The sequence below is a fragment of the Manis javanica genome, chromosome 6, assembly GCF_040802235.1.
Source record: "Manis javanica isolate MJ-LG chromosome 6, MJ_LKY, whole genome shotgun sequence".
NCBI lineage: Eukaryota > Metazoa > Chordata > Mammalia > Pholidota > Manidae > Manis > Manis javanica.
This window is the reverse complement of record NC_133161.1, coordinates 19,100,329-19,114,785: the sequence shown is the minus strand read 5'-3', so window position 1 is coordinate 19,114,785 and position 14,457 is coordinate 19,100,329. Positions and strand designations below refer to the sequence as shown.

The window sequence follows — 14,457 nt, the reverse complement described above, 5'->3', positions numbered from 1 at the left end:
GCTATTTATCTCCGTAAGGGGCCTCTGTGCTCCCTGCTGCCCAGGGGGTTAGAGTGCCCAGAGATCCCCAGATTCCCTGCCTCTGGACTAAGTGTCCTGCCCTGCCCCTTTAAGACTTCCAAAAAGCACTCTCCAAGCCAAAACAACAATAGCAACAACAAAAGAAAAAAAAATTAAATAAATAATTTAAAAAAAAAGGAGAAAAACGCACGATTTTCTTTGTCCTCAGGTGCCAGTCTCAGGCCCGCTCACCGGTCCTGCTGCCCTGTTTCCCTAGTATCCAGGACCCCGCGCATGCACTGTGTCTGCGCTCTGGTCCAGATGGCTGGGGCTGGGTGCTCAGCAGTCCTGGGCTCCCTGTCTCTTCCTGCTGACTCCTCTCCACCCGCTGGGAGCTGGAGGGAGGGGCGCTCGGGTTCCACTGGGCCGGGGCTTATATCTTAGTCCCCTTCACGAGGCGCTGCGTTCTCGCAGGTGTGGATGTGGTCTGGATGTTGTCCTGTGTCCTCTGGTCTCTATTTTAGGAAGAGTTGTCTTTGTTATATTTTCATAGATATATGTGGTTTTGGGAGGAGATTTCTGCTGCTCTACTCACGCTGCCATCTTGGCTCCGCCCCACAGGTCAACTTTTTATGCCTGGATCTTGTTTTATATCTTCGATGGCAAATGCTGTGTATTATTCAAATTAAATTACAAGTAATTAACTGTTTATACAGTAACTTGCTGCAGTAACAGTAAAAACACGAAGTGCAGTTCTAAGTCCTGAAGGATAAGCACTGGAAAAGGAATGCCTATTAAGAAAAATGAATGTCTATTATCATGGTAATATTTCTTCTATTAAACCCAGACTTAAAAAAAAAAAAGAAAATGTCATAAAGGAGACTTAAAAAAAAAAAGAAAATGTCATAAAGGAACTATTATAAAGTGGTTTAAAAAAGGATTCCTATTATGGAAGAGACTGGGTTAACAAATTTAAAGTTTGGAATTTAGTTTGCCTGATGTGACTAGAAATTCAAAGTGCCGCCACACTGAAGAATGGGAACTCTATTTTGGTACACCCATGTGTTTGTCATCTTGAGTATGAGCTGCCCAGCTGGGCAATTAATAAATGTCATTAGGTGATGATGATAAAGAAGCCTTCCAACACAATAAAAACATGCCCCTGTAGGTCTTCCCATAAAGTTAACCTTGACTTATCTTTGCACACTCTGAAGGTGGATGTCTATGTATGCCAGAAGCAACTGCTTCAGGACAGGGCCCCTGATGTAGGCCAGAGGAAGAGAGCAGGGTGACGTGGGCAGAGCCAAGGGAGGGCCTAGCCACAACTGTGAGCTGGCCAGGGGCCCACGTGCCCTTGGCTCAGTGCCTCTTTCCTCCCTCCAGCTCACAAAAACCAGGTGGGGCTCCACACCCAGGGGCATCTACAGTTTCAACAGGGGCAAGAAGAGGGGAGAAGAGAACTTGTTTTTCAGATGCTCCCACCCTCTGTCCCCAACATCTTCTGATGTGTTCCCTGAAATAGTTCCCTGCTAAGTGGCTGAGACCGGGTAGGCAGAGACAGGTACTGGCAGCTCCTTATCCCCTGAAAGGAGAAAAACAAAGACTCAGTGGGACCACCGACAGGTTGAAGGCCTCTAATGCCGTCCAGGCCAATGGGATTTACAGCTATGGTTCTCAAACTCCTGTGTACAGAGCTACTTAGGGAATTTAGTTGAAAGTACAGAGGCCCAGATCCAGCCTCAGCCCCTCTGAACCAGAACCTCCAGTGATGGGCTTGGGCATGTGCATCTTAAAGACCCTCCTCAGTAATTCTGATGCTCACCATCTTTGAGAGCTGGTATTACAAGGAACAGTACACTGGGACTGGCATTAGAAGCAGACTGTTCTGGTCTGGATTCTGCCCCATCTATAGATCTCTGAAACTCTTTGGGGGCTAGTTTTTCCAAGTGAAAAGATGGGATTAGGTTACATGATCTCTAACTGCATAGCTCCAACAGTCTATGACTCCATTAAATCATTTAGATGAATTTACAGTTTCTTGAAAACAATGGTACAACACAGCTTGCTCTGGTACTGGGTTTTTCAAGAACCCTCATTTCTAAAGCAATAGTTACTATGATGCTTTTAGGGCCTCTTCTTACTCAAAGAACTCAAACAGACGCTGACTGGACTCTTGGGGAACATTGTGTGGTCACAGGAAGTACTTGAGCCCTGGTCTCACACAAATCCAAGTTATAGGGGAGATAAGACACTGTCCTTTAGAGCGCTGACACATTCTGCCATGGTAAATTCCTCCATATGCACTGATCTTAAGGTTTTCTATTTTTCTATTTCTGAGAGTAACTGCAGACTGAAATGATGATTTATATAGAAATGAAGGGTACATTTAGCCTTGGGATGGGGTGACTTCATATTAGGAGCTAGGCTCACTTATCAGTCTTGACCCTATGCTCCTTACTACAGCCAGGTGACTCCCTGGTCTCCCCAGTACCAGCAGGAAGCATGGCCCAAGATGGGAGCTGCCTCACTTACTAGACGTCCTCATTCAGTCCTTCCTTCAGCTGAGCTGCCTGGCTGGCTACTCACCCCACCGCCCGCCTGCTGACTGACACTTCTGTGGCTTATCAACTCCTGACTGGCCTCCGACATCTGACTCCAGGCTCCATGCTGACCTGTCCTTTGGCAACTTGTGGGCCCAGCCCTTGCTTTTAGTCCTGGTCTTTCCTTGGCTCTTCTCATCTGGCTTCCTGCTCTGTCTCCACAGTCCCCCACCACCCATGGTCCACGGCACACAGGGTGAAAGCCACTGCAGTACAGCACAGTCTAGGGCTGGCTAGAGGGAGACAGGCTCTATTTTCTAATGGAGTTTATTATTAAGTGGCAGGCTACATTCTGCCAGGCAGTGCTGACATGGCTGTTCACTTCACTGACTCTCAGGAGACGCGTTTCAGCCCCTCCAGTTCATTCTGCCACCTTGCTGTCAGGGGTATGAGCGTCAAGGAAAGGGCATACAGCTGTGTGAGGCCAACCAAGCTGCACGCCAGCCAGAAGAGCAGCTGTGATTCTCAAGTGAAGTTTAAGGACACAGCAAAATCCTAGAGGCAGAGGCCCAAGCGCCAAAGGCCCCAAAACACATGTGCTGTCTGTACCAAACAGCCTAGAACTGAGTGTGCACTTGAACACGTGTGATTTGTACATGGCCTCTTGCTCTCATACGTGGAAGTAGAATTTGTCCTACAATCTCAGAGCTGGAAGGCCCTTATGGATCACCTAGTTCAAACTCTTAATATACCAAAGAAGAAAGTGAAGCTGTGGTCACCATGACTAGACTAGAATGCCAGCTCAGCATTTCCGTAAACACTACCTTCCTGTGACCACACAATGTTCCCAAAGAGTCCAGTCAGCTTCTGTACTTTTCTGTCGGTAGCAGCAGGGCTAGGAAAAGAGTTGGAATGCTTAGAATCCACATCCTATGCAGCCAGATTCTGCAAGTAAATAGTTGGGCAATGGGGTCTCCCAGGGAAGCAAAGCAACATGGGTCTGGGTACTGGCCCTTTCTACTCCCCCACCCCTTTAATAAATAGAACTTGGACACACTTTGGTCCACTAGTAGGCAAATACTATTGACTTCCCATTTCCCCCTCCCTTCTGTAGTGTCCTATAAGGCAGATGAAGCAAGACTGAAAGGGAATCAGGTTTTAATAGTAAGAACAGGTAATTCAATCTGGTGGATTTTATAGAAAGCTATGAGGCTAAGCAGATGAGGACTAAAACACACAGAAGTCTATCGATCAATGTCCTCCCACACTTTTAAGAGCTGCACCTCATATAGCTGGCCAGTAGCTTTTAAGTCTTAGAAATAATAATTACAGCAATTTAGTATCGCTTTACCCTTATGAAGAACACATAACTTAATATACTGGAAGTAGCAGTCTAAATGTCTCATGTCAACCCAAGAGGAATTGTTTAAGAAGAGCTGAAGAAAGATTGATGTAAATGGCTGAGTGACAAATGAAAAGTAAGGCTAAGGAATATCCGGAAATTTTCCTATCAGTAAAACCTATTAGCCTATAGAACAATGCCCCTGGGGAACAAGTGAAAGCCCAATCTTATGAGTCATTTACAAGTGGAGTGGATCTGGCTACTGGAATTATTCCCAGGGAAGTCTTGCACTACACCGGAAATGGACAATATGCCTCAGTAGGCTGCTGATGTGGTTGGTGTTTTCCATGTTAGCACATCCAGTTTGTTCTTTGGATTTCACAAGGAAACATAGCAGGGGAGCTGGCATGCCAGGAACTACTACGATCAAGGATCAGGACCACGTACACTGCTGAAGTCTTGTCTGACAATGAGCAGAGTTAAGGTCACAAGTTAGACTAATTTTGCAATGAGGAAAAGAAGCATGATATTGGAGAAAAAGCGACTACTTATGAAATTCTGGCAAACACCCCTGTGGCTACTTTGGCATTGTCTGAAAACGGGGTGGTGTGAGCTGCACCCTTCCTCAAGCCCATTTTAAGGCCCCTCCCCTATGGCTCCCTTCGGTCTCTCTTACCACTTTTCTTCATGTTTTTCCTCTTTGCTTCATGATTACTATTCACATATTCCCCCACTGTCTTATTTCTGTATTAGTGGATAATGGATGTCCCTTCATATACCCAACTCAAAAAACAAACACTATTTTTTACATTTTTTGTGTTTAGGGCAAGGTATATCATGGTCTGGCTGTCAAATTTACCATCAGGGCTTCCCTGGTCTCCCATTCTCTCAACTGTACAATGGTGAAAATAAAACACACAGTGAGTATACATATACTAATAATACACTCCCTGATACCTGAATGTAAGAGTTGGAAAACAAAGGGCATCTCAAACATACTCAATGAAATTAATATTAAGTTATATTGTGGGGACAGGGGAGAAGTGTCTCTTTTGGAATCTCTAGTAATAATCTCATGCTTTTGGCTGATCTGTTTAGTTGACTTCAGCATAAAATAATACAACTGAGAAAGGAAAGAAAAAAATAAGATTTACTGAGTACTTTGTATAAATGTAATCCTCACAACAATGGAGTTAACATTACCCTGATTCACAGATAAGGAAAATCAAGGGACAAGGCCACACGGCTAGTAAATGACACCATATGGATACAAACCCAGCTCTGCCCAATTTGAACTCTCTGTTGCATCATGTGGCTTATTTAATTTTGTCACACATTAATTATGTTCCATAAATATATGCCATTGATTGCATGGCACTATGCACAGATGACGCAACAAAACCCGGACAGGTACTCAAAACTCCAGACACCCTGCAGTTGCCACATCAGTAATGTAACAGATCACACTGGGGAAATGGGTACCTTGTTAGACACCACCAGTGAAACACACTTTGTCACAGCCATTCTTTGCACTGATGGCCACCCCCATCTCAATATGGCACTAATATCAAGTTAGAAAAATCCATGAGTCAACTTATGGGCCCCAAGTGCTTTAGTTACTATTAATATTGAAGGTTGGAAACTGTTAAGAGCATATCAGAAACGTATTATTTTATTTTGACAAATAAAATGTAATAACTTAACATTAGCAACATTGCTTCTATGAAAGACCTTTAGAGAAAAGAATCCCTGGCACATTACTAAGAGTTACACAAGAGGCATTATAAGCAAGAAACAGAAAAAAGCCTGAAGCCACTAGGCTTTTAAAGAAAACATAGGCTTTTAATAAATCCTGATTATATTTTTCTACTAGTGTTGCTGTTATTTTCCAGCTATCCAGGCAATACCAACCCTTCTATCAGATATGTATAGAATGTTAGACATTCACACTAAGTGGCATTATTTTAACTACAGCAAATTAGACAGCAGAAACGCATGCTGTGTAGCTCAAACACTAGATTTAGTTGGGTTATAAGGTCAATCCTAGGGAGTTTGTCAGCAGAAACAATCAAGATTTCCAACAATTTCTCTCACTCAGAACAACCTATATTCAATTGCTAAATCAGTTAAATGATAGGCAATTATGTGACCTGCCAGGATTGATAATTTGCTTCAGGGTTTATCATTAACTTTCTAAAGAACATAAATAGGAGAAAATACACATCCTGTGAACAACATATTATTCTGGGATTAAGGGTCAAGAGAAGATATAGCCATATTCTCAGATATAGTACATAAAGGCAATGGAAACTCTTTCCTAATCCCATCTCTGGCCTCCCTTTCCCTCAACTGAGTGGAATCTACCAACTGGTAGAAGAAAGGCTGGTGCTTGAATGGTCAGTTTTTGTCTTTTGTTTTCTTTAGACAGAAAGGCTCTCTTGATGACTATTTGCTGCTTACAGTGCCAAAACTGCTGGCTCCTTAACTTGTATCCTTTCTCTCTGCTGACTTTAAATATTGGCCCAGAATATGGCACAATGACCTTGAGGACACCATTACTATAAGAGGACAAAAGTTCAGAGCAACTGGAAATAGTATTATTTTAGAAAGAATCTTTTTTTTCGGCAAGTAAATGAGTTTAAACACAAAGAGAATATGGGCTCTTCCTACAACCACCTGGAAGGAAGCTGATTACCACCTAGCGGACTTGTTAACAGCAGGTCTTGATTAGTTGGTTTATGAAGCTTTTTCACGCACATTATCCCATGAAGTCCTTACTGCTAGCCTGGAACGGGGCTTCCTATCTTCTGGCAGCCCAGCAGCCTGGTGCGCACACCCACCTGTTTGGCCTGGTTGACGCAGCGCATGTACTGGCTGGCTAGAGCGGAGCAGCCGAGGGTCTGCTGGGTGTTCTGGCGGTAACACTGCAGGATTTGGGCCTGCAGATCAGCGCAGACAGGATGAAACTCGTACCTCCTAAAAACAAAGGCAGAGGCCACTGAGACAAATGGTCTTCAGTCAGAACAAAGACAAAGACTAAAGCACGCATGAAACACTGAAGAAGATACTAATGTTGCAAATGTAGAAAAAAGTTTAAGACAAATCATTTTCTTCAACTTTCAAAGAAAGATATAAAAATTGTTCCTATGAAAAAAATGCACACCAGGTAAATCAACTTTTGTGAAATTAGTTCCATTAATGGACACCACCACAAAGTTTCTCTGGACACCAATGTTCCCATCCAAACTCAAATCCAAATCTAAATCAGGTGAATGGTACCAATACTCTTCAGTTTGGTCAAACCTGGGAGCCCTAACTTCTCTCTTCCTTGCCCACAGCCAGTTGGTCACAAAGTTCCAGATCCTACAGTCACCCTTCTCCATACTCAGTTGCTACATTAATTCCTAATTATTTAGACCCTGGAGGCAGGCAATGACCTCCAAACTGGTCTCTGCGCCTGAGTTTTCACTCTGCTCCCGCCTTCCAGAAGAAGGTTCTTTCTACTACAATATATCTGAGACAGTACCTCTCCCTACTGTTTTCTCAGTAAAAACAAGGTCAACAAGCAGATCCTCCTTGATCAGGTCCCTGCCACTTTCTAGGTAAATTCAATTCCCACATTGCTACAGCCTGACCAAACCACTTTCAGCGTTTGATTCTTGAACATACCTTCAGGTCTTTGCTCCTGCTGCTCTTGATTTTAGAATCTACACCCAAACTCCCGCTCATTCCTATATATCTGGAAAATACCTCCTCACCTTTCAATGCTCGAGCTAAGTATGAAAGCTCTATGCAGCTCTGCCGGCTCTCACATCTGTGGTGTAGTTCTATCATTCCCTTTATGATGACTCACTGGTCCTGTATTAACTTCTTTTCACCTTTCACTTGCCTCTACCTACATGACAGGCTAGTGCCATGTATTAGCCTACATGTACTGAAATGCAAATCCCAAGAAGTAAGGACTACATCTTATTTTCTTTGGGACCTCAGCTATTGATAAGGATACCTCTTAAAGAAATCACATAATGAACTGCTGAGATTACAAATGAGTAGAGAGAAAAAATTTTTTTTCATTTTCTGGACTAAAATTTTATTAATTATAAAGATTACTTTATCCATTATAAAGATTACTTACAAATCTTAGATTTTAGTTAGACAACTTTCAGTGAATATGCAGTATCAAACATAAATGTTTCTAAAAATCTTATACACTTGAAAAATGAAAATAACAAAATAAATTATACAAATGAAAACATAATGTTGTTAAAATGGTAGAGGAACTTGGATTATAAAGGTTAAACACACACACAGAAAATAAACAATATTATCACCTTTAATCTAGGAATTCATATTTTTTTCAAATTACTTTCATTTAATATGAAAGGCTTCAAGTCTTCCATATCAGTTCTTTTTCTGAAATCTAAATTTATTATTTCTATAGTAATCTTGAAATAGCATTATTTTAAATGAAATAGATTCTATAAAACCCCTAGGGAACATAGGAGGAATATTTCTCACCAATAAGGTAACCCCTGGGTTACAATTTGTCTCCTCATTGCTTTTATCCAACACACAAAGCTAATATATATTTTGCCAGAATAGAAAACTGAAATGCAAACCATTTACTGATCCCTGAGGGAATTTACTTCTTACTACCCTCTAAAGAAAGTAGACATAAGGAAAAAAATAATCCCACAAATTTTATATAACATTGGTCTCACTTTTTCATTTATTACCTTACTGCTCTGCCAAATACCTAAGAACACAATTTAAATCCAATCCCTGGAGTTTCAATTAAAGATTTCAAAGTTCAGATGTCTGTGAATTTTTCAGGACATGGATTTCCCTAATCTTCTACTATGAACATCAGCATCTAAAATGAGCTTCTATTCAAAGAGTAGAGGCACAGAGTCCACTGAATGATTATAGCAAGATACACATCTGGACAAATATTAAATAAAACATGAGTAAGCTTCAGGTCTGCTGAACATAGCAAGTGTATGACAAATGCCTATAAGAGTTCACAGGAAAGCACGGTTATATTGTATCCTAGTGTTGAAGACCATCATCTTTCCAGTGTTTTAGTTTTAAAAGCACGGGGAAGAAGCACAGAATAGAAGACAAGAACAATTCCAACCAGATATGCGGCTCTTCCCCATTAACATACAGGAAAAGACTGTAAAGAATGAGCTTCCACATACTACACATCATAAAGAAGATGGTGCATTCTTCCTCTTTCAAAAAGACTATTCATAATGGGATAATTCATCTAATACTATGGACTCCTAGAAAGAGTTGTATATAATCATTCACCCCGACTTGAGCTACTAGTCATGAAAGTTAAAAGTCCATGAGTTATTTATCATTTGAAATGTGTCAAAATATACTTTTATCACCACAAATTAATACTACTCACTTCCAGGGACCTTTATTTCCTATCTGGTAGTCTGTTCTCTCCATGTGTGTATGTGTGTGTGCATATACACATGTACACATGCGTATGTCTTCTGAAGTCCTTTTTGTATACATTTCAACCTGAATTGATGATTAGATGGTAGAAAGGGGGAAAGCCTTGAGTAGACTCCAGTAAAATCTTCTTGGGTTAATCTGCAAGGGCAAAGCTCTGCCTCTATTGATCTGCAAGGCTTGTTATGCTATCCTAATGCACTGTTTTCACTTTGGGAAAATGCTAAATGAAATTACCGCCTAACATTAGAAGACCATAAAACACAAGCCACGCCACCTTCCATTCAGGAAAAGGTTTCAAAGACATTTCCAATATGCATTATGGTAAACCCTCCATATAGTCATTGACAGAGCAATTGATTTTTATTGACTTCTTTCAATCCTGCTGATGGAAAAAGCCACTATTAGATAAAAATAACAAAAGGCAGAATTTCAAGAGACCTAAGAAGGACAATTAAACCTTAGCTTCAAGAGATATTTAAAGAGCAATTTTAATTTTTTAATGGAAATAAGATTTGAAAAAGAAATGAGAAGTGATGAATGACAAAATGTTAAGAGAAAGATGAAATATAAATTTGGAGACCTCAGAACAATAATAAAGAAGGGAGGGATAGAATAGTTAGCCAAAAATATACTTAGCAAAAAGGAATTGGTGGACTAAATCTGATACTTGAAAGTATATAATGATCAAAGACAACAACTAAGAAAAAATCCAGCTTCATGGTCACTTAACATTATTGGGGGCTTTTGATGGATCCAACCTGTGCGTCCATCTGTTTCTCTCCATTTTTCTTTTCCTTCTTGGACTCTTACTCTGTTCCCTTCCTCTTCCCCCTCCCCCTTCCCTCATTCCCACAAGGCCTTCCATCCTTCCTAGTCCCCCACCCCACCCCCACAGCTCTGCCCCCAGCCTCACTGGCACGGAAGGCCAGGAAGTTGCTGACTGTTCAACAGCAGAACTGGAGACCCAAAGATTTGAATAGAGGACAAAATCAAATACAGGACTCCTGGTAGGTATTCTGCAGGCAGTAAAACACTTTCTGTTAATGTTTAATGCTAATATTCACTTAAAAGACAGCTAAGAAAACAAATCCAAGCATTTTTCTCAGTACACTAACAGGAAGTTTGGGAAAAACCGGGAAGAGTACAGATACACATTTAGGCTGTATTTAATTATTCAGTGCTTAACATAAAACAGTGAGGGATACAAATTGTTACTATTGCCTCTGTTTATTTCTTGAGGATAGTCTACTAAGTTGAATTAATTGGTCAAAGAGAAATGAAAACATTCTGGTAAAAACAAAACTGAGATAAGCAGTATTTAGAACTCTCCTTTTAAGATGCTATAACACATTTGTATCCTGTTACTGTTTTAGACCTACTGGTTCCGCTGTTGCTTATCCTGTTTTCACATCTTAGAAACTTTTTGATGTGGGTCTGAGCTTTATATTTTGAGGAAACTACTTGCCCATCTTTTTTAGTCCTGCTAATATAAATGGCAAGGATAGTATGGTTACTTCAGAGAAGTAAAAAATATGGAGCTAGCTGCCCTGATACCACTCTCCGCCAGAGGCTGAAGGGGTTTTGCACTGACAGGCAGCAGCCACAATTCCCAAAGCTCTCATGAACACAGAGCTTGTTCAGTATGAGTGCATGAGTACCATAAAGCATCCATTCCCGGGATTTGGACTAGTTAAATACCCTCCATAGCGAGAGAGAGGGAGGAAGGAACAGGGAGACAGAAATGCAGGAGGGAGGGAGAAAACGAAGGATGGATGGATGGATTTAAGAATGCTGGTGCTAAAAGGAGAATTCTGATTTTTTAACAAGTTGCAGGATCTGGTAGTCCCATAAAACAATACCTATATCATATTAAAAGCAGGCATGGAGGCAACTCTTTAGCTCTAATTCCTATGGTACAATGCAAAAGCTCTAATTCTGTACTAAAAAAAAGTTTCATTAGATGGTGAGGCCAACGATCAGGATTTCTGCTACTCCTTTACAACACAGAACTAAAGCTCCCGAAATCACAGTGCCGATATGGAAAAGTAATAATTCAGTCATTTCTCTTATCATTTATAATAAAGCTATCACAAAAGGTAATATAAATTGTTTATCTCAAATGCATTATCTTCTATTAAATTTTTCTCATTTTTAACTTTACCTTAAATTACAGTATCTTAGTATTAGTTTTCAGAATAAAATGTAAACAGCTTCTAACAATGCAAGCTCTGAAAAACAACTCAATTTCAAACTTTTCTGACACTCTTAAACACTGCTAATCATCTTTATTAATGATGTTTCTATCTCAGCTATAACCAAATTTCCGCAATTACACTTCAGAGGCCCAATATCTATAAAAGTTGCCTGCTTTCTTTAATTTGCCTTCATCTACTTTGCAATAAAATCTTGAAAAATAAAGTGAAATAAATACAGAAGACTTTTCTTACATTTATTTTCTAAAATGATGTTGTCTATCATCTCAATACAAAAAAATGCCAAGAGGCATCCACTGCTATCAGGAGGGAACACTGGCTTTGACTATATACCTGTCCATCACTTAGATCAATGAATCAATCAAGCTGATAGTAAATCGTTACCCATAATGAGCACCATACAATTCAAGCAACAGATTCAAGCTGGGTGTTGTAAAAGAGAAACCGAGCTTTCGCTAGAGACACAAGAAGAGTATAAAAAATTCTGTCCTTTAAACCCTTAGAAAAATCCTTAAAGAAGCAGTATTTATCTGGAAATATTTTAGTATTTTAGTATTCAATTACTTTCAGTTTAATTTACTGCTAACTTTGGAAAAGACATCAGCATCACAACTAAATTATCTGGACCCGAAGAATGAGAGTGACATGCAAGGAGGGACAGGAAGGCACTGCAGGTATTCCCACAGACCTTAGGATCCTCAATAAAAGTCCTAATATCAGGAAAATCCCAAAGATAGGACCTCTGGTCACCTACCCCAGATAAATGAATGACACAAAGCTCTACATAAGCAGGTACACTGTTCTTAGACCAACAGGCCTCATATACCCTAAGGATATGAGCATAAACACACCAGCATATAAGGTGACCGAAAATCTTTTTAATTTTGCAATATAGTTTTCTTACTTATTCAGTAATATTGGATTCTTAGAAATGATGGAGCATTAGGGCAGACCCAGAGGAGAATGGGAACTTACGTGAACACATGAAGGCTGGTGGGGCTACCTGGCTCTGTCTTCTCCGGCTGCTCAGTGGATATTAATCTATTCTCATACTGTGGGACTCCACATATCTGGTTTCTCCTCCCGAGGAGGCAGCCCTTGCTCTACTCCTCAGGGAGAATGACATCTTGCCAACTGCAAAATACTTTGGGTGGGATCCTGCTACCTGCGCTCACCACACTGAAAGTCTGGATTTAGAAAAATGGGGCCATTTTCTGCTGCATCTCCAAAGAAGAAGGGCTCCAACTGTTTTGAAGATAATTTCTTGGTATCTGGTAATGTAGAGAGGCTACAGGCAACTTCATGTTAATCACTTTTTTCTCAGAAAAGTTCTCTAAGTAATAATGTCTTAGACAAGAAGTATTTATTCAGTTGAAAAGATATGTGAAGTCAAGTACCTGATATGAGTCAAAAAAACCCAATCAGTTGGCTAATTTTAATTTTCAACCATATCATGGTATCCTTGACATATATGGGCTGTGTGCAACAAAGTTTATGTCTCTAAAAAGGTAGGTAAATCATTTTTACTTACATAAAAGATATCTGGAATAAAAGGCAATAATTATATAGTGTTCCGGGAAACAGTAGAGTTGGTACCAACATTAAGTCAACCTGGAAAGACTCAAGTCAACTTCTGATTACCCTTCCTCTAGGACAATCTAGTACTCAAGAGATTTTATTTTCTCAAACTCATACAAAGTGTTCTCAGGTGAAATCCTACAGCTAACATATTACATGTTGGTCTGGGTGAGCCTTGATTTAGACAGGTATAGACATCCTTCTCTCTCTCCCTTTCTTTCTTAATGATGCTTGCAATATTGTTGTTGCTTAACAGATGTCAAGTGATGTGATAATAAAAACAGCGACTAGTGGGTTAACAAGGCAGCTCTTTGCTTTAATAGCGACCAAGAGACAGCAGTAGTCTATACAAAGTATTTGTCAGGAACAAAACAGAGTCACAGTTCTCAAGAGTGGCCCTTGGTTATAAGAACTGCAGTATCTGGAGAAGTATCTTCTTTGTCCCTTCAAAAGAAATATAAGCCATGGAATGAAGAGATGTCCAAGGCTAAACATTAACTTTAAATCTTCAAAGGATGCAGCAATTTGTGAATGAGACAAAGTCATCTTAACACTTAATTATTTTTGTTTGAAATATCTCAATAAGGCTGCCAGGGCAGGAAAAGCATTATTATTATTACTATTAAAGAAAAGCAAGGCATTTACTCTTATCTGACTTTATAAAGTACCTTTAATGAGACAACTTAGAAAATGTTAATCTTGAACATATACAATGTAACACCCTTGGATTTCTTTTAAGTATGCATATCTATATAATACATGGGACTCACAGTGACACAAATTAATTTACTATGACCCCTATGGTTTGTGAGTTATTTACATATCCCCCTATCCTGTTAGTTTGGAGTGTTCACTAAAATTGAATAGAAAATAAGGATGGATGACTGGCTCATCCATTTTTTCATCCATTCTGCTACTTCAACAACAAATATTCTTAAGCCACAGACATTTATCATTACATGCTTAATGAATGTGATCCTTGCCTTCATTAGCTCACAGTCTAGTGGGGGAAACAGGGGTGCATACAAGGTGTTGCAATGTTATTACATTATGCAGGTAATACAGCTGTAAACAGTGCTAAGCAAACCCAGAGATCTGTAGATAGAAACAGAACATACAGTGTTGCAGACGCCATCCATCACTAGTGAACAGGAAGCAAGAACTGGCCTCAGGATTCTACTGAAGTAACAACTCTCAAGTCAGTAAGAAGATCTGTCCAGTGTATCTACAGACACAGACCCACACTTGAAGAGGACACACCTCCTTTGACCCTGGGGATATGAATATACCCATAACCTGGTGACTCAAGCCTTCT

General features: G+C 40.1%; 1 protein-coding gene across 3 annotated transcripts in view; it reads right to left on the bottom strand.

Moving 5' to 3' along the window:
• Positions 1-14,457, bottom strand: part of CHCHD3 (coiled-coil-helix-coiled-coil-helix domain containing 3) — a 279,592-nt gene that overhangs the window by 11,518 nt on the left and 253,617 nt on the right. For all 3 annotated transcript variants that reach the window (XM_037019634.2, XM_037019632.2, XM_037019633.2), the window contains one exon: positions 6,723-6,858. In XM_037019634.2, the coding sequence (XP_036875529.2) occupies positions 6,723-6,858 (136 nt within the window). The remainder of the gene's footprint in view (positions 1-6,722; positions 6,859-14,457) is intronic.